Below are 24184 nucleotides of genomic sequence, written 5' to 3'. Positions count from 1 at the left end.
GTTGGGGTGGAGAAGGTTGGAGACTCAGGAGGAAGAAGGAGCCAGTTTTGTGAGAGGGAGGGGGAGAAGGAGGCCCTGCTGTGGGGTTGGATGAGCTCAGGTAAGGTGGGCAGTCAGCTGGAAGCCAAGAGAAGCAATGAGGCAGGTGGTCAGACCTCAGAATGCCCTAGACATCAGAGAACAAGGTGCCTGGAGGCCTTGTGGGGAAGCAGGCAGATGTCCACATTGGGGCTTAGGAGTGAGCAGAGTGCTGGCCACTGGGATGTCACCACTTATGGCATGCTTTGATAAACCGTGTATGACAGAAGTCTGTGGATCTGACTTGTGTGGGGCTCTGCAACTTGACTGCCAGTACCCCACTTACCAATCTCCGGACTCCCCCACATGCTAAATGAGGTCCCCGTGAATGTCCCTTCTGTGGGGACCTGTGGGTGTCTGTGTTTTGTTCTGGAGTTCAGAGCAAATATGTTCACTCAGTGATCTGCCAGTCTTTCTGCTGGCTCCTGCCATCTGGCTGCTGTTTGCTTGGGACCTGCTAGAAATAAAGAAAAACAAAACAAAACACAATTCAGGGCCAGTTTCCTCCATGGGCCATTGCACCTCAGAGAGGAAGTGTGGTGTCTGCAGGTCCCTCTGTTCCAGGTGCTCATCTAGACCAAGCTATCAGGGGCATCCAGCCTCCCTAGTCCTTGGGGGTTCCAGGGAACAGTTTGCTGAAGGATCCCTTATGGTCTTGGGGTGGAGTGCAGAAGCTTCCTGGATGTTGGTTCTGGGAGCAGACTGGCACAAGGAGCATGCCCAATTCAGCTGCTGCGTGGCATAGTGGGATGGGGTGTTTGGGCACCTCCGGTGATGTCAGTGGACAGTGGGTGTTAAGCCCTGCTGCAGTCAACTCAGACAGAGCTCTGAGGACCAGGCGTCCAGCACAGCCTGGCAGGCTTAGGCCCAACCTCAGTGACTGCCACATTTCTACAGGGACACTGTGGCATCAAGTCTCAAGAAACGTGTCCGGTAAAGCTGGGCGTGGTGATGCATGCCTTTAATCCCAGTATTCAGGAGGCAGAGGTAGGAGGATCGCCATGAGTTCAAGGCCACCCAGAGACTACATAGTGATCTCCAGGCAGCCTGCACTAGAGTGAGATACTACCTCCAAAAACAAAAACAAACAAACAAACAGAAGTGTCCAGGGGCTTCAGAAGAACCACAGGCCAAGGACAGAGAGAGTCACTTCTGTGCTTCTGTAGTCTGCAAAACCAAACCATGGCACCTAGCTGAGGCCAGCACACAAGATGGTATCTGTGTGCAGCCATGCTATGGCTCTGTGGTTCTAAGAGGCAGAGAGTCAATGGACACAAAGAACTAGAAAGTCCATGACGTATCTGTTTCAGCCACAGCCAGGTTTGAAGACCTAAATGGTGTAACCAGCTGTTTAAATCCATTTCCTGGGGCTATAACAAAATGCCAGAGGCAAGGTACTTTCTAAATTAAGAGGGTTATTTAGCTCACAGTTTTAAAGGCTAGAAATTCAAGATACGGTGGCCCCATCTGTGTCACCCTCTGCAAGGGCCTCATGGTTGATGGCATCACAAAGGTGGGGACACTGGAGAAGTGATCACTAATGAGACTGGGAGCCAGAGGGCTCTGATAACTCTCTTGCATGAGAACTAACCTGTGTCAGGAATAATGACAGTATTTCAGAGTCCCCAGTGTCCATAGTAGGTAGAGTTCCACCATCTCTCAGATCACCATCCACTCTTGTCTTGCTTGGTCTTTTGTGTTTTCTTTCTCTCTCATTTTTCTTTCTCCCTTCCTCCTTCCCTTCCTCCCTTCCTCCCTTCCTCCCTTCCTCCCTTCCTCCCTTCTTCCTTCCCTTATTCCCTTCCTCCTTTCTTCCCCCTTCCACCTTTCTTCCTTCCCTTCCCCCTTTCTCCTTCCTTCCCCTCTCCCTCTTTCCCTTCTTCCTTTCCTTCCTCCCTTCCTATCCCTTACCTTCCTCCCTTCTTCCCTTCTTTCTTTCTTTCTTTCTTTCTTTCTTTCTTTCTTTCTTTCTTTCTTTCTTTCTTTCTTTCTTTCTTTTTCTTAGTGTTTTGAGTCAAGGTGGTAAGTTCCATATAGCCTAGGCTGGCCTCAGTCTCACCATGTAGCAGAAGATGACCTTGAATTTCTGACCTTCCTTCCTCCATGTACTAAAAGTGTAGGTATGCACCACCACACCTGGTTTATTTGGTGTGGCGAGCAGTCTCAGGACACTATGCCTACTAGGCAAGCTCTGTCCTGAGCCTCATCCCCAGCCCTGGTCCTGTCTTTCATCTTAGCCTGCTTCTCCCTAAAGAGGGAACCTGGAATGACATCAACCCAAGCTGCTTCCCACATGCACCAAAGACACTCTTGGGTTTCATTGTCCTGGCTGGGCACATGGGCACCTCTGCATCTGGGGTTCGGTAGAGTTGGCTTTCAGGAACCTTCTGGGCTGGGAACAGGCATGGTCATCCACCCTTAAGGTTGAGCACCCAGTCAGGAAGAGGGCACCATGTAGCCCAGGCCAGCTGGCTCTGGTAGGACAAGAACAGACTGGGCAGCCAGAACACTCCGAGGAGCATCTGTCACCTCCCTGGAGGTCATGCTCTGAGGACCATCCGAGAGACAAGAGGCAGAACTTTCTTCCCTTCTCCAGAGTCCCCTTTCCTGCCCATTCTCATGGCAGGAAGCCACAGATGGTGGGGAGGGTAATTTCACAGTAACTGACGGCCCTTTGGATCTTAGCCTCTGAGAGTCAGGTTGACCCTGAGTCCTGGTGGATAGGAGCCTCACGTTGCCATGCCAACAGTTGGTGAGCTATGTCTGCTGGAGTTGCAAAAATTAATTCAGATTTGCTAATAAAGTTATAACGGCTGAGATTAAATAATCATAATGAGCTCCTTTTAATAAAACTCACCAGTGAGACTTTATGCTGACGGCCCCTGTTGGGCCCACCCGGCTCTCTGCTTCTCATAGCCTGACTTCTACCTCTTGCCGTGTCCTGATTATATGTCAATGTAAACATATTTTATCTTAATGACCATCTTTGAGGGAGTCTGCAGTTACAGTGATTATGACTTCAAAGCTAACAAGTAAAGCAGTGACCTCAATGCGAGATGACCTTCCTTTTGTGTACTCCTTGAGGCTGCTGGTACCCGGATGCTGGACCTTCCCACCTGACTACTCGTCCTCGCCATGGCTATAACACAAAGGGCTGGCTTAGCCAGATGTGGTGGCGCATGCCTTTAATCTCAGCACTTGGGAGGCCAAGGCAGGAGGTTTGCTTTGAGTTTGAGGCTAGCCTGAGTGAATTCCAGGTCAGCCTGGACTAGTGAGAGATCCCACCTCAAAAAAATTAAACAACAACACACAAAGAAGAACTAGGTTGGAGCTCAGGTCTGGGTCTTTGACTGTCATGACCTTGAAGTAGTTCTGTTTTTAAAAATATTATTTATTTGTTTATTTGAGATAGAGAAGGAGAGAGGTTAGAGAGCATATGGGCACTCCAGGGCTTCCTACCACTGAAAACTAACTCCAGATGCATGTACCACTTTGTGAAACTGTCTTTACATGGGTATTGGAGAACTGAACCCAGGCAGGCAGACTTTGCAAGCAAGCACTTTAACCACTGAGACATCTTCCCAGCCCCTGTTCAGTTTCTTTATTATTTTTTAAAACTTTGAAATTTATTTTATTTATTTGAGAAAGAGGGAAAAGAGCAGATAGAGAGAGAATGGGTGGGCCAGGGCCTCCAGCCACTGCAAACGACCTCCAGATGAATGCACCACCTTGTCCATCTGGCTTACATGGTCCCTAGGGAATTAAACCTGGGTCCTTTGGCTTTGCAGGCAAGTGCCTTAACCACTAAGTCATCTCTCCAGCACTGCTCTGTTCAGTTTTTTGGGCACATGGCACTTACTGTTCTCCCAGCACTTGGGAACTGTAGGAACAGGAGTGATTCATTATCATGGCAGATGCAGAGTGTGGCATGACCCCTCTGCCTACATGCAGGGTGCCTCTGCAGACTGTATTAGCCATCCATATTGCTCAGCCAGCAGAGATCTGGGGCATGTATAATGGCTTGCAGACAAGGGGCAGTCAAGGAGGGAGCCAGGCAAGAACACTTGACTTGGGATTCACAGCCTACCAAAGTTGAATTACATATTAAAAAATACTTAGGGCTGGAGAGATGGCTTAGCAGTAAAGGCAGTTGCCTGCAAAGCCTAAGGACCCATGTTTGACTCTCCAGATCCCACATAAGCCAGATGCATAAAGGTGAGGCAAGTGCACAAGGTTGCACATGCCCACTAGGTGGTACACACATCTGGAGTTTGAGTACAGTGGCTGGAGGCCCTAGCACACGAATTTACTGTGTCTGTATCTCTATCTCTCACTTGGGCTCTCTCTCTCATATACACACATAAATAATGCCAGTCTGTTGGGCTTACCTCAAAAAAAGTACTTAGCTCTGCTTTCGGCTCACACTTCTATACTTCATTCTGATCATCCCAGACTACCCATACTGTTAGCCAGCTTTGCATTACAAAAAAATACCAGAGGCAGTTAGTGTTATCTAGCAAAAAGGTTTAGGTAGCTGTGGTAGTTTGAATATGATAAACTGAATTACGGTCACAGAGACTCAGGTGCTATTTAAAAATTGAGCCTGTGACTTGGGTCTCCAGCCACATGGCTGGAGGAGATGTCACTGGGGTAGGAGGCGGTGGATCCTGGAGTCCAGTCCAGAGGTGTGGAGAGAGCAGTTTGAGGTCTGACTGTTGGTGTTTTGTGGTGCTGGCTGTTGGTGACGTCTCTGTGCTTGGATTTTTGAAAGGGAGCCAACTTCTTCTGCCATTAATGGTATTCCCCTGGATTGTCTGTAAGTCTGAGATAACCCCCCTTCCTCCCATAAGCCGTGTCTGGTTGGATGTTTGTCTTGGCAATGTGGAGCTGACTGCAACAATAGCCCACAGTTTTGGCAACTCAAGAGCATGGTACTAACATGGGCTTAGTTCTACGTTAAGTCATATGTTGATAGTTGTTGGCAAAGGCAGGAACCAGCTGGTATAATGTCTTGAACCAGGAACAGAGAGAAAGAGACTGGGAGAGACTTTCTCATTTTATGCTGGTCCTTTTGTAAAACTCAAGGAGCTATAGGAGAAATACCTCATAGCCTTAGATACCCACTGCCCAAATGTTGCACCACCTCAAACAGCATCACCTGGGAACAAGTGCTGGGAATAAAGGACCCCTGGGGACAGTCAGACTAGACCCAAATCATAAAACCAGTCTCCTAGAATTTGTTTCTGCGTAGGGTGTGAGGTCAGAATTTAATCATTTCCTGCCACATGTGATGAGTTATTCTAATATCATACAAACAGAACCTTTTTCCTGTCTTCTGTTTCCCTCTGATGAGCAACTGTTCCAAGGTGATCCTTCTGTTAGTGTATGCTTTGATCACATGAGTGGTACCGCCTTCAGTTGGTGTATTTCAGCAGCGTGAGTCCATGCCGCATTGCTATTCTCTTCTGAGCTTTTGTCCGTGACGCTTGATTTTTTAAGATCCACCCATCAGTTTGGGGTTCAAACTTCTAATGTTTTCATAGGGCCGCATAGCATCTTCCCACCACACATGTCTCTTCTCTTGACCTCTAGAAACAATTAGGTTATTTCCAACTGCATCTCCACTACTTCCTTTCATTCCTGTATGAGCCAGCATAGCCCAGGATAATTAAACGTGGTCCATGGGCAAGAGCTGGTTTGAGAAGGGGACTGAGGCTACATATGTGTGTGAGGATCTGAGTTCAGTCTTCATCAAGAGAGAGATGAGAGATAGCAGGAGGGGAGAGGATGGGTCTTCTAATTTTATTATCATTTGTCTAATTGTTTGCCTTTGGCTTGTGTTTATCTTCTGGAAGTTCTCCCAACCTTATTTTTCCACTCCTTCCATGGAACTCCTCATTTCTCCAACAGTGCTTTAAATTTCCAGGGTCTTCATCATTGTTCTCCCTTCTTCTTGTCTAATAGGTGTGACATGTCCTTCTGGCACTCTGAAGGCACTAACAATGGGTGCTGCCGTTCCAATACCAGATCCATCAAGAATATATTAGAACAGACACTGGTCACAAAGAACAGTCACTAGGGGAGGAGAAAATGAGTTCACTGTGTGGATCTGGGTGCAGTGGGGGAGGGTTCTCAGGTTCCCACCAGGTACAGAGTGCATTGCTTAGGAGCAGGGAGTGTTCATTGCTCACCCATGCAGTGTTCCAGGTGACTCAACTACTCCCTGGGTTTGCCTCGCTGATCTCCCGCTCCCCTTTTGATGGTACTGGTGCTTCAGTCTCAGAGCTTTGCAGGACTCTTGTGTATGCACATGTATGTGTGCATGCATATGTGCTTCTATGTGTATGGAGTGTATCGTGTGTGTGGTATGCATGTTTGCATGTGTGAGATGCATATGTATGTGCTTCTATGTGTGTGCGGTGTGCATTGTGGTGCTTCTATATGTGTGTGTGTGTGTGGTGTGCATGTGGGTGGTTACCTGTATGCATGACTGCAAGAGGACAATCTCAAGTATGATTCTTCAGTATGTGTTCACGTCATCATGAGATAAGGTCCCACTGGGCTGAAGCTCACCAATTAGCCTCAGTAAGCTGGTCAGAGACCTCCTGGGATCTACCTGTCTCTACCTCCTCAGTGCTAGGTTACAGACATAGGGGTCTGCCCATCTCTACCTCCTCAGTACTGGATTACAGACATAGGGATCTGCCCATCTCCACCTTCTCAGTGCTGGATTACAGACATAGGGGTCTGCCCATCTCTACCTCCTCAGTGGTGGATTACAGACATAGGGGTCTGCCCATCTCTACCTCCTCAGTACTGGATTACAGACATAGGGATCTGCCCATCTCTACCTCCTCAGTGCTGGATTACAGACATAGGGGTCTGCCCATCTCTACCTCCTCAGTGGTGGATTACAGACATAGGGGTCTGCCCATCTCCACCTCCTCAGTACTGGATTACAGACATAGGGGTCTGCCCGTCTCCACCCTCCCAGTTCTGGATTACAGACATAGGGGTCTGCCTGTCTCCACCCTCCCAGTTCTGGATTACAGACATAGGGGTCTGCCTGTCTCCACCCTCCCAGTTCTGGATTACAGACATAGGGGTCTGCTTGTCTCCACCCTCCCAGTTCTGGATTACAGACATAGGGGTCTGCCTGTCTCCACCCTCCCAGTTCTGGATTACAGACATAGGGGTCTGCCTGTCTCTACTTTCTCAGTACTGGATTACAGACATAGGGGTCTGCCTGTCTCCACCCCCCAGTGCTGGATTATAGACATAGGGGTCTGCCTGTCTCCATCCCTCAGTGCTGGATTATAGGCATATGCCACCATGCCCAGAATTTTATATTGGTATTGAGGGCCAAACTTGGGCATTTGTGTTTGTGAGGCAATCCTTTTACCCACTGAGCCAGCTCCTCAGCACCCTTCCCCTATTTGGAGGATTCTCGGGATTCAGATAGAAAAGTCATACCCTCTTCAACCAGATTGGGGTTCTGCTTCTTGGATACATCAAGTCCATTACCATGAAAAGCCCCTCTGCTTCCCATTCTCCATTGTTCTGTTGTTCTGTTCCTGTTTCTGTTCTTCTGCTGGCCCTGCACTGGCCACAAAGGAGAATCCCTGACTGAAATTTTCACATGGCTCCAGAAAGGAGCTGTGTGGGATTCCTGTCTCCACCCCTCCACTTTTACCCAGACGCACTTCTCGTGCTTCATGGGTCCTTGCATCTTTTCTAAGTCTATTGATCTGGGACCTGCATGCCATGCGCACCACTATATTCCAGTCAGTGCTGTTTTATAATATTGTCTAGTACTCTGACATAGTACCTATCATTGTTCTCCACACATGATGTCTCCCAGGGGAGTTGTGGAACTTACAGGAGTTTAATATTTTTTTGATTGTGTTGATCATGTTCAAAAAGAATCAACTTCCAATCCAGGGTTATATCCTTTTCTGTTTACTGGGGTCTTTTAAAACAAATTTTATAGAGTTTTAGACAGTATTTTTTAAATACTTTTATGGCTAGAAGGATGGTTCAGTGGTTAAAGCATTTTCCTGCAAAGCCAAAGGATCCAGATTCAATTCTCCAGGACCCACGTAAGTCAGATGCACAAGGTGGCACATGTGTCTGGAGTTCATTTGCAGTGGCTGGAAGCCCTAGCACGCTCTCTCTCTCAAATAAATAAATAAATAAATGAAACTTAAAGAAAAATTAAAAAATGTTTTTGTTTGTGAGGAGAGGGAGAGAGAGTTTGTGGGAATGCTAGAGCCTCTTGCCACTGTAAATGAACTCCAGACATACACTTTGTGTATCTGGTTTTGTGTGAATACCTGAGCTGGAAGGCTTTGCAGTCAAGTAACCTCAACCACTGAGCTATCCCCTAGCCCATGTGTGTCCTCTTTTCACATTCAATATTTTTATTTATTCCCTCTGCCTGCACCACCGTATTTTTGCTCTTGCTCTCCCAGTCTAGACTTTGCGACCCTGCAGCACTTATCATCCTTATAGACTAGTTCCTACTCTGCCTCCTCTCTGTCAGGCCCTATATTCCCATTAAACCACTCTTCTATGACTCCTACTTCTCACGGCTTTGTGGGGCACTGGGGAAACTGAGGTATATCTGATCTCATGGCCTCTGTCTGGAAGGAGCCTCCATACGAGGGAGAGGAAGTGAGTACTTTGAAGTAAACTCACAAACTCACAAGGTTAGACCTGTATACCATGGTGCAGTCCACATAGGGAGGGGCCTGGATGCTGTCAGAGTGGATTTAAGCACTTAGAACAGAATGAGGAAGGATCTCCTGGAGGAGATGGCTTTCCAGCTGAGCCCTGAGGAGGATGGGAGAAATAAGAAAAGGTCATTCCATGGGGCAGGGGATGTCACACAAGTGTATGTCTTCATGTTCTGAACCCCCACTCTACCTTTGTTGTCCCCAGAAGGTGAGGGCTGTGGGGGGACACGAGGGGCTTGTTGGCCAGCTTTGCATCAGGGTAACAATACCTGAGAAAAACAACTTACAAGGAGGAATGTTTGTTGGCAGTCAGGGTTTCAGGCCATGGCCACTGGCACTGTTACTTTGGGCTGTAGTGGGGCAGTCCAGGCCATCACTGCAGGAGCACGAGGAGAAGGACTCCTCACATCTCACAGCCACAGGACAAAAACAGCCAGAGCCAAGGAGGAGAACAGGATCCTAATACCCCCTTCAAGGGCATGCTCCCATGACTTACTTTCTCTCACTAAGCCCATCTAAAGTTTCCCGTCTCCCAGTAGGGACACAGGCTGGAGATGAAGCCTTGACCATACCAGCCTCTGGGGGGACTTTGAAGATCTAAGCCATCTTGGTCACTAGGGTCCCTGCTCTCTTTCTAGCAACTACAGCCTTCCTCAGGGAAGCAGAGGCCCATGGAGGAGGCTGTGCAGAGAGAACGGAGGCCGTGGGCAGCAGAAGGGCAGAACTACTAGCTTATCACTTATCATGGTCCATGAACAAGGGATGAGGCATAGGGGCCCATGGGCTCAAGCATCAACTAACGCAGAGCCACTAGGCAGGCTAGGCAGCATAGACAGCATGCCCCAGAGGCCAAGGCTGCTGCCAAAGGGATCACTAAGAAGCTGATTCAACCTAGCAGGAGCTTGCCACTGACCAGAGCTCCCTGCAGTGAGGAGACAGCCTGTTGGGCCGAGGTCAAGGTCAAGGAAAATAGAGATGGGTCCGTGATTAATGGCATGAAACATCAGCCTGGCTACCAGTCCATATTGGGATAGCAAAGGGCAGGAGGGTGGCCGGGCCAAGGCTCATGTGGTCCCAAGCCAACACCATTGCCTTGGGCTGCTCCCTGGGCAAGCTAGAGAAGGCTTTGAGGGGCCAGGCTGCATGGAGTGGCTGACCCAGAGGGCCCTGTCTTTACCTGCTTTGCCTCTGGGCTTTGGGACTTCTCTAGCCAGAGCTGGGCCTCAGGACAGGGGTCTTACATAACATAACATCCAAGTCACCCACCAAAATAATCACACTGGGAATAATGCTGATCTTGGTCATAATAGTGCTTGAGGTGAGATTGGCATTCCTAAAGCATCTTTCAAAAGCCTTCCAGTTTTGGATGACGCTAGAACAACAACAAGAAAACTATGGAAAACTATGTTGTCTTGCCAAATAACCTTCAAGACATGCCCCAGCCCAGATCTGACCTCTCAGTGACCCCTGTGCCCTCTTACAGGGCATATGTGATGGAAACTGCATGTTGACTTGAGGGTTGGAGTCAAGGAGGCATCAGGGTGGCAGGTGGCTTGCCTTGGTGACTTGGGCCAGGTGTGCAATTCACAGCCCTAGCTTAGCCAAGGGGTGACCCCATCCCCTAATTCCTCAAGAGAAATGGGATATTCTAGATTGTTTTCAATATGAAATCTTCAAATATTGTCAACCAAAGAAGATATTATTCAAAATGCCATTTGTATCTCTGTGGCCTGACTTTATCCGCCAGAGCTACCCATTTGGACTTCTACCTTGATGGGGGCAGTAGGTGATCCCCAGCCTCTTCCTCAGGGGAGGAATTTTTCTATGGAAATTGCTATCTTTCTACTTCCCAAGGTGGTTCTGAAGGTGAGCTGTCCTTGCTCATTGAAAATGCAAAGAAATAAATGTGTAAAAATAGAGTAGCAATTCCTCAACCCTTCTGTCAGGTTTAAGTCCCCAGTGTCTCCTCTGGGAATGTCAGAGATGGCCCTGAATCATTTCCAGGCAGCTTAGGAGTAGCATTTGGTTCTGTATGGCCCTGGCTGCAGGACTGCTGAGGTCCATCCACCCCCTCCCTGGCAGTTCTGGGCTGCACCTGCCACATTTGTGCATGTGTGTGGGTATAATGCATGTGCCTGGGAGCACAAGGGTATGCACATGTATGTACACTTGTATTCTCTCTCTCTCTCTCTCTCTCTCTCTCTCTCTCTCTCTCTCTCTCTGTGTGTGTGTGTGTGTGTGTGTGTGTGTGTGTGTATGCATGTGTGCAGGACCTCAGAAGGTACCAGACCTGCCCAGGAAGTCTGTCTGGCCTCAGTACTTGCTCCTTCCTGCCAAAGTTCTCACTGTCTGCCTCTAACCTTTCCTTGCCCACAGCCAAGTTGTAGGCTAGTGCCTCCAACCCAGCAGTTAATATGCCATATTGAAGGCAGGAAGCTGGGTTCAAAGAGCAAACTCTGGCTGGAGTCAGACACTCAGGGTCCCATGAGTCTCCTGTAAATGGAGACAGCAATTCTTACTTCTTGTCTGACTGGGTGGAGAGATATACTGGGGTCTGATGTGGGAATTGAACCTGTTGACAGGCTGTCTTGGATCCTCGTGAGAAACCTCCCTCCACCTTCCTTCAGAAGCCTGGTTTCACCTCCATGGCCTGTTGCACGTCACCTTGACCTGGAGCAAGTGACTGACCGTTAGGAGGAGGAAACACATAAAAGCCTATGGGGAATAGTATGTAAGAGTTGTTCTGAGCAGGGCCTGGTGGTACAGACCTGTAATTCCTGCTACCTAGGAGGATGAGGTAGGAGGATAACAAGTTCAAGGCCTGTCTGGCAGCTTAGTGGAACCCTATTTCAAAATAAAAAGCAAAAGCAGGGCTAGGGATATAGCTCAGTGGTAGAGCACTTGCCTCATATACTTAAAACCCCATCTTCAATCCCCAAGATCACAAGAAAAAAAATTGTTCTGGAAGGCTTTTTGTGGACAGGTGGAAACACAGAGGAACTGAGCACTCATGGTCTCTCCCCCACATACCCCACACACACTCTAGCTTCACAGGGCACTGAACCTGTATGCCACCCTCTGCATTGGTGAGGTCTTGGTGACCTGTAGCCCTAGGTCTTTCAGAGAGCAAGGAGTTTCTGAGGACCTGCCCAAAGAATGCTGCCAGGAGCAGAACACTGTGGTTGTGGGCCTGGATCCAGGGTCCTGTGTTGTGTGGCAGAGTGTGGCTGGGAGCTTCTAAGATACTGGTATTAGCTGTTTGCGGGTGGTGGGGAGGGGGGATAATGTGTCCTGGGGCAGCCACTGGTGCTGGTAACCACCATGGTCGGATGGCTGTTACCCCAAGAGATGAGAGCAGGGGAGGGCTAGGGACTGGAGTGCTGGCCTGGGGTGAGTTCCAGACTCACCGAGAAGCCAATGGGAGCTGAGGTAGAGGGCACAGCCATGCAGGCTGTGGGGGTGACATCCTCAGGCCCCAGACTTGTTGGAGCACCAGGTCCTGGGCCTTCCCCATGGACCCTGTAGGTTCCACCCCAACACAGTCAGAGCATGGCCAAGTGCTGACCCTTGGGGTTAGGAGGCCAGTGCCTTCCCTGGGCTGACTGTGGGCTCTGCTGTTCGACTGTTCCCTGAGTAATCCGGTTAACACCAGAGAAGTCATAGTTCCCCTAGTTGGAGGAGTGACTAGGCACAGAAGACTGACTAGGAAGTTCCAGGATGGATCCAGGCCTGAGGGACCCTGTGGGACATATCCTACTTGGAATGGACTTCAGTTTTCCCAGTTATAGTAGGAGGCAGCAACACACAGCATACTAGCCTTTGGCATCTGGGAAGCCCTTTGGGAGAGTGTGAGTGGATGTATATGAAATAAAAGCTGGTGTTGCCCACTTAATCCTGTGGGCTGTATTCCTGGCTTCCCCAATGGTTGTCCAATGCTGGGCTGTTGCACAGCGTCAGGAAACCATGGTCCATACTGCCACCAGAGTTGCTACTAAAGTGCTAAGGAAAGAACTGGCCTGTAAGCCACTGAGGTGTTGGTCTGAGTGCAGTTGAGTTTGATGTGCCTCATCACATCACTATTGCTGCTCTCTAGCCTCAGTTTGTTCAGTAAAATGGACACTGGGTTTGAAACAAGATGGGGATCATCCCAAGGCAGGGCTGCAGCTGAGCTGCCCAATGCACCCAGTTGGGTCTGTCTACCTGTGATGTCCCTACAGGGGCCTGAGCTTCCACTGAAGACGATGTTGTCTCATTCCAGGAGCTTACCAGGACAGTCTGCACAGCCTCAGTAGAGCCCTGGGTGTCCTGGAGGACCGCGTAAACAGCTCACGGCAGAGGGTGCGCAGGCATGCTGCCGATGATGACTACAACATCGAGGTCCTGCTAGGCGTGGATGACTCCGTGGTCCAGTTCCATGGGAAGGAGCACGTGCAGAAGTACCTGCTGACACTCATGAACATCGTACGTGAGGGCTGGGGGAGGCTCGGGGACAGAGCACGCTCATGAATGTCGTACCTGAGGGCTGGGGAGGCTGGGGACAGGGCATGCTCATGAACGTCGTACATGAGGACTAGGGAGGCTGGGGACAGGACATGCTCATGAACATTGTACCTGAGGTCTGGGGAGGCTCGGGGACAGGGCATGCTCATGAATGTCATAGTGAGGGCTGGGGAGGCTCAGGGACAGGGCCAGTCTGACGGGAGGAGCTTGAGTGAGGGTGGGAAACCAGGCTTGGGTAGGTCCTGGCCTGTGACTTGTGTGGGCCTGTGAGAAAGCTGGAGAGCAGAGAGAGGGGCATTGGAGGCCTGAGCCAAGCTCAGGATTGGAGGATAGGAGCCGAGCTGAGTTGAAAGGAGCAGGTGTACTAGGTCTTCTCCATTCATGGTGCTTTACTCCTCAGAGTCTTGCTGGGAGAATAAGAATGGGAGGGAGGACCAGGGCATGACCCTGTGTGCCTTCTGGGTTCAGCACTATAAGTTGGGCATGCCTGTGGGAGGAGGCCATGTCTCATAGAGGGCTCAGGTGGAAAGGAAGCCCAGGCAGTCAGCATGTTTGGAAGTCTGATAATAATCTGAATCTCGTCAGTGAATGAGATCCCAGGGGCTCAATTGGAGGCAGTCACTAGTGGTATAGAGAAGGGCTCTGGACCACTCCTGGGCTCTGCTCTTCTGGGCCTGGTGGGGGAGCTCCTGGGAGCTAAGGCAGCACATAGGTCAGAGTCCTAAGGCCCTGGGGAGAAGCTACATGAGGGACAAAATGGGGGAAGTGAGTTAACTTCACTGGAAGGAGGCTCCCACCTGAGTGGTCTCCTGAGCTGTCTTAGCTGGGTCACTGGTACTCCATGTTCTCATATGCCAAGTCCTTTCTAGCCTATTGTCTTTGGAGAATGTTAATCTCATGTTAATTTTGCAAAGTACCTTTAATGAAATAATAATAAAAACATAATGGCTGCAATTAATAAGTTCCTAATAGGTGGCTATAATAATAATGATAATGATGAAAGAATAATGGTTCCCATTACTGAGCTGCTGACATGGCTATATGCCAGGCTTGCACTGGGCACCAATTATGCAATAGCTTCACACATGAGACTGTTAGATATGTAAATCATATCAGCCTTTAAAATATGCATTCATTCCTAAGAATCTACTGCCATCCATCCCTTGGGGTAAAGGCCGGGCTTAGATTTAGCCTGAGAATGGGGCTCCAGACCTCTGAGTCTTGGTGTTCTTATCATTAAAGTGGATCAGTAATTTCATTTGAGTATTGTAGTGGGTTTTAAATGATGTCATGGAAGCGGATGAGATTTTTAGACACTGGATAGGTAAAAATGTTTCTATTGTCTAAGTAGAATGTGGTTTGCCAATATGACAGTATTTGATGCAAGGATGATCTTAAAGAATCATTGTTGAGAAGTTCCTCCAGGGACTTCTGTTGAAGGCAGGGAATCTGTGGTGACTTCTTCATGAGAATGATGGATGTAAATCCTCCTTTTCTCTGGTGGAGGGTTCTTGGGTCATAAGAAGTCTAGAACATTATCTGGGTTTTGCCAATAAGCTTCATTCACACCCCCATGATCCAGCTGTCCTCTCACTTGAGATCCTGAGATGGTTAGTTTCCAGAAAATGTATTAGAAACATAATATTTTTTAAAAATAAAATGAGTTTCCTTATCACAGCACCAACAAAATAATTTTAAGAGATCAATAAGAGGAAGTGGGCCAAGCGTGGTGGCGCACACCTTTAATCCCAGCACTCGGGAGGCAGAGGTAGGAGGATCACCGTGAGTTCAAGGCCAGCCTGAGACTACATAGTGAATTTCAGGTCAGCCTGCACTAGAGTGAGACCCTACCTCGAAAAACAAAATAAACAACAGCAAAGAGGAAGTGGGAAATATGTGGGTCATTTCTGCTTTCCGTGTTACACAGATGTGCAGTTGTATACTCAGCAAATGTTTCCCGAGTGAGTACTTGTCCTAATTGGCATGGTGGTGAGTACTTCAGAGGTAAGAAGTGTGACAGAAAGTCCAGAAATCCAGCGAGCTCTGTGGTGGGGGAACGGGTGTCCCTTGCTGCTGCTACTCTGGCCACTAATCCCTGTGTCCTCAGTACAGTGTATGCACATCCAGGAGAGGGTTGATCTGAGCCCTTTGGGACCCTTGGTGGTCTTGAAGAGGGGCCTGGAATTGTGACTACATGAGAGACGATGACTTTCTAGAACATTGCTCTGTAAGAGAGCTTTCTGGGACCATTGGAATGCTCTTATTCTGTCCTGTCCATTGTTGTAGCCACTAGCCAGCCTGGCTCTTAAGCTCTTGAAATGTGGTTGGTGCAAGTGTGGAGAGGTTAAATTTTTGCATGTAGATGTATGTGCAGTGTGTGTGTGTGCTCATAGAGAGGAAGGTGCACAAGTGTGCCAACACACATGGAGGGCAGAGGTTGACAGAGTCTTCCTTGACCACTCTCCACATCATGTACTAAGGCAGGGTCTCCCTGAACACCCCCCAACCCCGCTTGCTGATTCAGTGAGTCTGTCTAATCAGCCTGCTTCAACTCTCAGTCTCGACCTCCCAAGTGCTACTATTGCAGGCGACCATTTACATGGGTGCCAGGAATCCAAACTCTGATACTCATGCTTGTGCTGAGCATCTCCCTAGCCACCAGAACTTATATTTTAAATAGTTTTTCCAATAGAAATTTTTACTTTAAAATTTTTAGTATGGATGGCTGGAGAGATGGCTCAGTGGTTAAGGGGCTTGCCTGGAAAGCCTAACAACCCAGGTTTGATTCCCCAGTGCCCACTTAAAGCCAGATGCACAAAGTGGTACATGCATCTGATGTTCATTTGCAGCAAATAGAGACCCTAGCACGCCCATTCTTTCCCCCCTCCTTGCAAATAAATAAAATAAAAAATACTTAAAAATTTATTATGGGAGGTAAAGATTGCTCAGTGGTTAAGGCACTTGCCTGTAAAGCCTAACAACCTGAGTTTGATTCCCTAGTACCCATGTAAAGCCAGATGCACAAAGTGGCACTTGCATCTGGAGTTCATTTCTAGTGGCTAGAGGCTCTGATGTGCCCATTTTCTTTCTCTCCCTTCCTACCCCCCTCTGGCTCTCTCTTCTTGCAAATATGTATACATATATATATATATATATAAAACAATTATAACACACACACACACATATATATATGAACAATTTATTATGATAAAATAAACCAGGCTTGGAATCTCATCTACTGAGGAAGCCAAGGCAGGAGGATCACAAATTTAAGGCCAGCCTGTCTCAAACTGAAAAGTAAAAGGAGACTCAGTGGTAGAGCCCATGTCTAACATGTGAGAGGACCTGGGTTCAAGCCCCAGCACTGCAGAAAAATTATGATGATAAAATAGGCAGGAGATCTGAGTTACCATCTTCTTCAAGCATGCAGTTCAGCATCCTTACATTTTACATGGATATGAAATGTCACCACTGTCTGCCCACTTGTCATATTGTGAGACTGAAACTCTGTCCCCAGTAAACATTAACTCCTTATGCCCATGCCCCAGGTCCCGGCTGCAATCATTCTGTGTTTTGACTCTGAATTTGACCCAGAATCTTGGGTGTCTCATAGAAATGAATTTATATGATATTTGTTTTTTTGAAGCTGGCTCTTAATTCATTTCGTGTGATAGCTTCTAGATCATTCATATGGTAAATTATGTCAGAATTCCCTGTGTGTGTGCTACATCACAGCCTTGTGCTTGTGTGTGTGTGTGTGCGTGCGTGCATGCGTGGTCTATGATGCTTTTTCACATGTGTGGTGAAACACATGTATGCAGATTACATATGGAAGCCAGAGGTCCCTTTCCACCTTATTCTTTGTGACAGAGTTTTTCAATGAGCCTGGAATTCACTGATTTGGCTAGACTAGCTAGTTAGTAACCCCTCAGGAATTCTCTGCCCACCTCCCTTCTTCCCTAATGCATCAGTAACCTTCAGCATAGCTATGGGGTGTAGTGCCCTCTCGCTGCTGCAGCCCAGCCCATCTGCTTTCATCTAGCCCATGCCCGTGTGCACACAGGTGACAATGGCTTATGGGCATGTGCCAACATGCCCAGCATTTTACCTGGGTGCTGGGGTTGCAAACTCATGTCTTCATGCTGCCAAGCAAGTGCTTTACTTGCTGAGCCAGCTCCCCAGCCTCTTGTTCTGTTTTTGAGACAGTTTCACAATGTATCTCAGACTGGCCTTGAACTTGCTATGTAGCCCAGGCTAGCCCTAAACTTGGGACCTCCTGTCTTCTCCTCCTGAGTGCTGGGATTACAAGTGTACACCACTGTGCCCGGCTTGCCCTTCTGTGTTGAGGCTGAATGAAGCCTATAGGAATGGCAGACACATTTTGTCTAACCATTTGTTCATTGATGGACAGACATTAGAGTGGTTTCTACCCCTTGCTGTTGTGGATGATGCTGCCAGGAGTATAGATATACAGATCTCTGTTCAAGACTCTGCTTTGTGTTTCTTTGGGTACAGACCCAAAGAAGCAGAGAGGCTGAGTCATGTGGTAACTCAATGATCAGTTTTCAGAGAAACCACTGTACTACTTCCCATAGCCACTGTGTCATTTGTATTCCCACCAACAATGTGAGAGGGGCCCAGTTTCTCCACATCTCCCCAACACTTGTTGTGTTTTATAGGAGCCAAGCTAATGTTATGTGCCAGGGTGGCCAGTGGCCACTGTACCGGGCAGCTCAGTTCTGGAAGATGTGTGTCCAACAGGAATGCATACTGTGCCCTCCTCTGAACTCCAACTTTCCACCACATACATATACCTGGGCAGCCCTGGATGTGTGCATGTTGAGCCACAACCCCCAGGCAGCCCTCTGTGCTTTGGTCAGTGGTTTGTTTCATTCCCCTTCTAAGTCCACAGCTCAGGACTTCCCAGGGCTGGAGCCACAGTAGCAGCATGGAAGGTCTTGTACTTACCTTCATGTTGCTGGAATAAAGTGCCAGTCCAAAAGCAGCTGATGGGAGGAAAGGTTTTACCAAGCTTACAGTCTTGAGGGGGAGCTTCATGACAGCAGGAAAAGATGCTAGAGCCAAGGCTGGGCATTACTTCTTGACACAGCAGGTAGAAAATAGCAACAAGGGAGTTAGCTGAGCTGGTGCTGGCAAGCTGGGGGCTAATGAATGTCAACGTCTGTCCTCAGGGACGCCTCCTCCAGCAAGGCTGCACCTCTCAAATCGCCACCATCTGGGGACCAAGCATTTAAATCCCATGAGTTTGTGGCAGACATCTGATTCAGAACACCACAGAAGGACTTAGGCACCACCATTTGGCTCCAGGTGTGGTGTTGATGGGCTGTGAGAGCAGGTGGGCCCAGCACCGAAGTGTAGGGCCAGCTCTGAGCCTGCCCACTGAACTGGACATGAGGGATGGCCTCATCCTGGCCTCTGGGGATGGTTATCAAGCCCTGGGGTCCTGGTGTCAGGAACCTAGAGTGTAGGCTGTGGTGGTGGGGTACAGCCAGGGCTCCATCTTAGCAGCTCTGCTGCCATAGTTTCCCTCCTCTAGGATGACTTCTACCTATGGATCTGTGGGTGCACAGAACTTAGGTAGAGTCAGAGGTGCTGGCATGACACATGGTTTAGGCCCATAAGACATCAACGTTCTCCTCTCCATTATCAGCCTTCCCTTCAGCTAACTCACCTAGTGGTCTGCATGCATGACAGGGTTGCTCTTGGCCAAGGCAGTTAAGAGCACCTCCTCTTGTTCTCCTTTCTCCAGTAATCTTGGGAGTCCCATGTCCCAGTATCTGAATCAGATGGGACCAGGTGGCTCCACTCACACTGGGCTGTGCCATGAGCAAGGACGGCAGTGTCCTATAGCTTAGCTATGGGTGTGGTCTTCTCACCGCCTCAGCCTAGCCTGTTGGCTTTTATCTAGTCCATGCCTGTGTGCACACAGGTGACAAGTGCTCACTGAGTATTCCATGTGACAGACAAGGAGGCACCAGGGAGAGAGACAGGAAAGAGTCCCTGTGACCACAGACTTATCAAACAATATTTAAGGTAAAAACAAGTGAGATCATTTCAGGTAATGAGAAATGCAATGAAGGGAATAAAATCATTATGAGATGAAGAAAGATGAGTTGGGGGCTGTAGAAGTCAGGGGAATGACAGTGGAGCTGACTTCGAGAGGAATGATGACAGGACTATGAGAATAAATGAGATGAGCTGGTCCAGGCAGAGGGAACGAACAGTACAAAGGCCCCAAGGTCAGAATGTCTGAAGAAATGTAAAAGGCTGCTACAGTAAGCAAGAGACACAGGCGGGAGGAAGGGTTAGAGGTGGTCTCCATGTAGGAGGGGAATGGGGTGTAACTGTAAGGGGAATGAAGTCACTAGAGGTACCTCTTTTTCCCTGCATTAATGGACAAGACATTGGTCCTTCTTCTCATAGGAAAGTGAGAACGCATGTCTGATCTCTCTTCATCTCTCCACTGGAGGGTGAGAGGGCTTGGAGATATTTTCTGGGAGCTTTGTGAGAATTGTCCAGCCACAACAAGAATCTCTCGGTTCTTAGGCTAAGCACCCTGCCAACTCAAAACCTTCCAGGCCTATTTTCCTTTGTTTCCTCCTTAAATTAGAAAAGAAAACTTTTGTTGTTGTTGTTATTTTGAGGTAGGGCCTAACTCTAGCCCAGGCTGACCTGGAATTCACTCTGTATTCTCAGGGTATCCTTAAACTCAGTGCTGGGATTAAAGGTGTGTGCCAATGCACTGGGCTTGAAACCTTTTTATTCATTAAAATAGCCTATATTTAATATAATATATTATTTATGCTACAAAATTAGAATAAATCCATATAGATAGCTCTAAGCAAGTATTCTCCACTTGTTCATTTTAATGATCGCATAATATGGCAGTGACTATAGCATGATTTTTATGTAACCTGCTATTTATATGGCATACTCATGTACCAAAACTTACTTCCCTTTTTGAGGTCAGACTGTATCATATCCTTATAACTGAGAACCCAAAAGTGGAACCTCTTGTTGAGTATGCACATTTTAAAGTTTTCTGAACTAAAATAGTCTCATCCTTCATGTTCATTCCATTGAGAAAATAACTATATCCTCACCTCTTCATACCCCTGAGTCTTTCTTAGCCATGGTAAAGTTGCTAATTACAACTGGGATATTATTTTTTGTTATTGCAAGTTATGTTTATTTGATGAGAATGAGGTCACATTTTAAAACATATGTATGCTTCAAATCAGAGAGGAATGGCTGGCGCAAGTCCTTTTTCTCCCTTAATATTCTACAGTCAAACATTCCTTCTGTTTTAGTTTCATGTTACTCTGAAGTCTCTGGGTTCAGGTAGGTTAACCTTATGTCTGTTATGTGGGAGATATTCCCCATTTCACTGTTTTCTTTTTGTTTTGTTCTGCTTGGGATAGTTTCTGATGGCTTACATTTTTGCATGTAATCAAATCTTCCCAGTCTCTCTCTTGGGTGATGTGTTTGACACTTCATGATGTTCCCAGAAATTAATCTTTGGAAGCTTTGCACTGCCAATCATGTGGTCATGGCATCCACTGTTGGCAGCAGCATTGCCCAAGCTCCTGCCCCTCCCACCACCTCAACCTTCTCACCATGCCTGAGTTAACTACAGCAACCTCCTGCCCCGAATGTCTCCCAAAGTGTAAGGAAGGGGATAGGGAGAATTCCAAGGGACAGTTTTCTTATCTTGTTATCAGGATATTACCAGTGTCCTCCCACTTTGAGAAACACTGGACAGAGCTAGCACATGATTCTTAGGGTCCAGTGAAAATGAAGATTCCAGAGCTCTTGCTCAAAGGACAGTGGGAATAGATGCTCTTATTAAAAGTATCCATAAAGCCTTTTATCCCTTTTGTTGTCTGCCTCACTCTCCCTTTAATTGCTTTTTAATATCATGCTAAGTAAGGAAAAATTGGAATTATAAATTATCAGCATGAATTTTACCCTTCATCTTTGTATTATGTAATGCCTGTTTTAAATGCAAATATTAGAGCATTTAACCTATATGCAGACTCATCAGAATGAAATAAATTTATATTTCACAACTTATGCTCAAAGGAAGCCAACTACATTCAGATGAGTATACCCAACATCCAGAAGGTTTGGAGGAGAAACCGAGGGTTCCCAAGGTGGAGCCTGTGAAGGGACTGCTCCTTCAGGCATGGGGTGCTTACAGTGTGAGCAAACATCCTCATGGGGCTCCAGAGGTCCCCACTCCACCACGGTGCGGTATGCACCTCCTAGGATCTGACAGCCGCTGAAACCCCCATCTGGCCAGCCACCATGGGAAGAGCGCCTTGCCCTGAGTCTCTCAAGAAACTGAAGCAGACACTCCTCCTTCCTGCTGGTTCTCCTCAATAGCCTACGTGTCTTAGTCCATTTCCTGTTAATGATAACACAATGCCACAAACCTGGAAAGCTCTAAAGAAAGGGGGATTGCTTTGGTTTACAGTTTGGTCCAAGACTGAAGAACTGGATCTGGTGGTAGTGGCCTTCCAGCTGGCAGCATCCTATGCCAGCACAGAGCATTCCCATGCTGGGAGGCTGCACACATACATGGGTGTGAGTGTGCCTTCTGGTTTACCTCTATGTTCTTGTATTTGTGCAGGTGTGCAGGCAGGTGGGCAAATGTGCACAGGTGTGTGCATGCACGTGGAGACAAGAAGTTGATGTCAAGTGTTTTGTTCAACCACTCCCCACCTTATTTTTTTAAGATCTATTATTTATTTATTAGAGACAGAGAGAGGGAGAGAGCGAGGGAGCGAATGAGAATGGGCCCACCATTCTCCAGATGCATGTGCCACCATGTGCACCTGGCCTATGTGGGTTTGATCTGGAGAATCGAACCTGAGTCGTTAGGCTTCGCAGGAATGTGCCTTAACCACTAAGCCATCTCTCCAGCCTTCCACCTTATTTTTTGGCACATGGTCTGTTACTGTGTCACTCTCCTAGAGCTCGCTGATTACTTAGATAAGCTATCCAGCAAGCTCTAGGAGTCTCCTATCTCCATCTCCCCAGCAATATGATTACAAGCATGCACCATTGCATCCAACTTTTTTTAAAATCTTTTTTTTGGGGGGAGGGGTTTGAAGTAGGGTCTCACTCTAGCCCAGGCTGACCTGGAATTCACTATGGAGTCTCAGGGTGGCCTTGAACTCACAGCGATCCTCCTACCTCTGCCTCCCGAGTGCTGGGATTAAAGGCGTGCGCCACTACGCCCGGCTGCATCCAACTTTTATGTGCATGGTAGGGATCTGAACTAAGCTTTTCATGCTTGTGCAGCAAGTACTTTGCTTATGAAGCCAGCTCCCTAGTTCCTGGGCCACTGGTTTTTGGAGATGGGTTCTCACACTGGCCTGGAACTCACCAAGTAGGCTAGATTGGCTGGCAAGAAAACTTTACGGTGTGCCTGTTTCTGCTTTTCTGACACTACCACCCCTCCTGGCTTTTTCTTACATGGGTTCTAGGGACAGGCAGACTCCATATTGGCCGAGCCACCTCTTAGCCCCTCTCCATGCTCCTCTAAAGGCCCTCTTGCACCTGTGTTTTGCTGTCCTCTCCAATTGTCATCTTTAAGGTCGCCTTGGGTTTGGTGGCTTTGGGCTTGATCAGAAATGCTGAATTACTTAGAGAGTGCATTAGCCCATTTCTTTTACTTGAAGCTAATTAATTTCAAAAGAAAATAAGTTTGTGTAGCTCTCGTTTGGGAGTTTCTAAGGCTTAGTGCCAGCACTGGCTCATCTGGGGAGGGCACATGGCAGAAGTGCATGTGGGGGGGATGACTTGGTAAGATGGGAAACCAGAGGGTGCAGGAGGGGGCAGGCTTGCTCCAAGGAAGAGAAAACTCCACACAGTCAGGACATGGTTTCCAATGTGGAAGGGATGAGCCCCATAGAGACCATAGCAAGGACCCTGCCTCAGTCTCCAGCCTCCCCTCTGAGCTCAGAGCAGGCTTCTCCACAGACTGTGGGCTCCATGAGGAGGGTGTGACCTGTGGGGCAGGGGCCGGCCCTGCAAACTCCCGTCCCAGGCACACTTTCCTTCCCAAAGCCTCTGTTTCCATTTTGCTCCTTCCAGCCTTCACTTGCATGCTGTCGGCCTGGGCCTTCCTGAGGGAGCTGCTGTCCTATTTGATGCTTCCTGCTCAGAAGCATGCTCCATGGGGTGTGGGGTACTGTAAGCTGGGGTACACTTGCTATTGCTGACCTTAGGTGTCCCTCACAGGTTCACAAACTCGCTGTGTCAGCCCCCTGAGCTAGTCTTGGCTTGTAAACCAGATGCCTGGGCAGCCCGTGGCATAGGCTTGGACATGGTGTGTGTGGCACCCTGAGTTACCTCACCAGGCATACACAGTGACTCTTCTCCAGGGTCAGCTAAATGGGAGGCAGGGATGGATGCATTTGAGGGAGACTCTGTTAAAGTAGAGTGTGACTTCCTGAGGCCTGGAGGCTTCTGCTGTGCAATGCATCCTTACTATTGCACAGCTGTGCTCATTGGAGTGTGACAGTTGGTTCTGGGCTCTGCCTGCAATCCAGCCCCAGGCTCAGAACTCACTCTGTTAAACACAGTTTCTCCACCAGGGCAGAAAGCAGGGAGCATGGAGAGCTTTGTACAGCACCTCTGAGGTGCACAGAATGTGAAGAAGAGAAGGTGACGCTGAGACTGTCACTTGATGCAGTAAAGAGATGCAATGACTATGAAATAGATAGGGCTGCTGCTGTAGTCACATGGCATTGCTGCACAGTAGTGTGTTTACGGTAGTAGGAGCGGGCTCTGAGGCCGTCACTTGACGCAGTAAAGAGATGCAATGAGTGTGAGATAGGTGG

The 24184-nt window shown here is 48.2% G+C and overlaps 1 protein-coding gene across 1 annotated transcript in view; it reads left to right on the top strand.

Moving 5' to 3' along the window:
• Positions 1–24184, top strand: part of Adamts2 (ADAM metallopeptidase with thrombospondin type 1 motif 2) — a 240848-nt gene that overhangs the window by 141326 nt on the left and 75338 nt on the right. The window contains exon 4 of the mRNA XM_004666621.3: positions 13072–13274. Coding sequence (XP_004666678.1) covers positions 13072–13274 — 203 coding nt within the window. The remainder of the gene's footprint in view (positions 1–13071; positions 13275–24184) is intronic.

The sequence above is a fragment of the Jaculus jaculus genome, chromosome 6, assembly GCF_020740685.1.
Source record: "Jaculus jaculus isolate mJacJac1 chromosome 6, mJacJac1.mat.Y.cur, whole genome shotgun sequence".
NCBI lineage: Eukaryota > Metazoa > Chordata > Mammalia > Rodentia > Dipodidae > Jaculus > Jaculus jaculus.
Note: the sequence above shows the minus strand (reverse complement) of the source record. Positions and strands in the feature narration are given on the sequence as shown.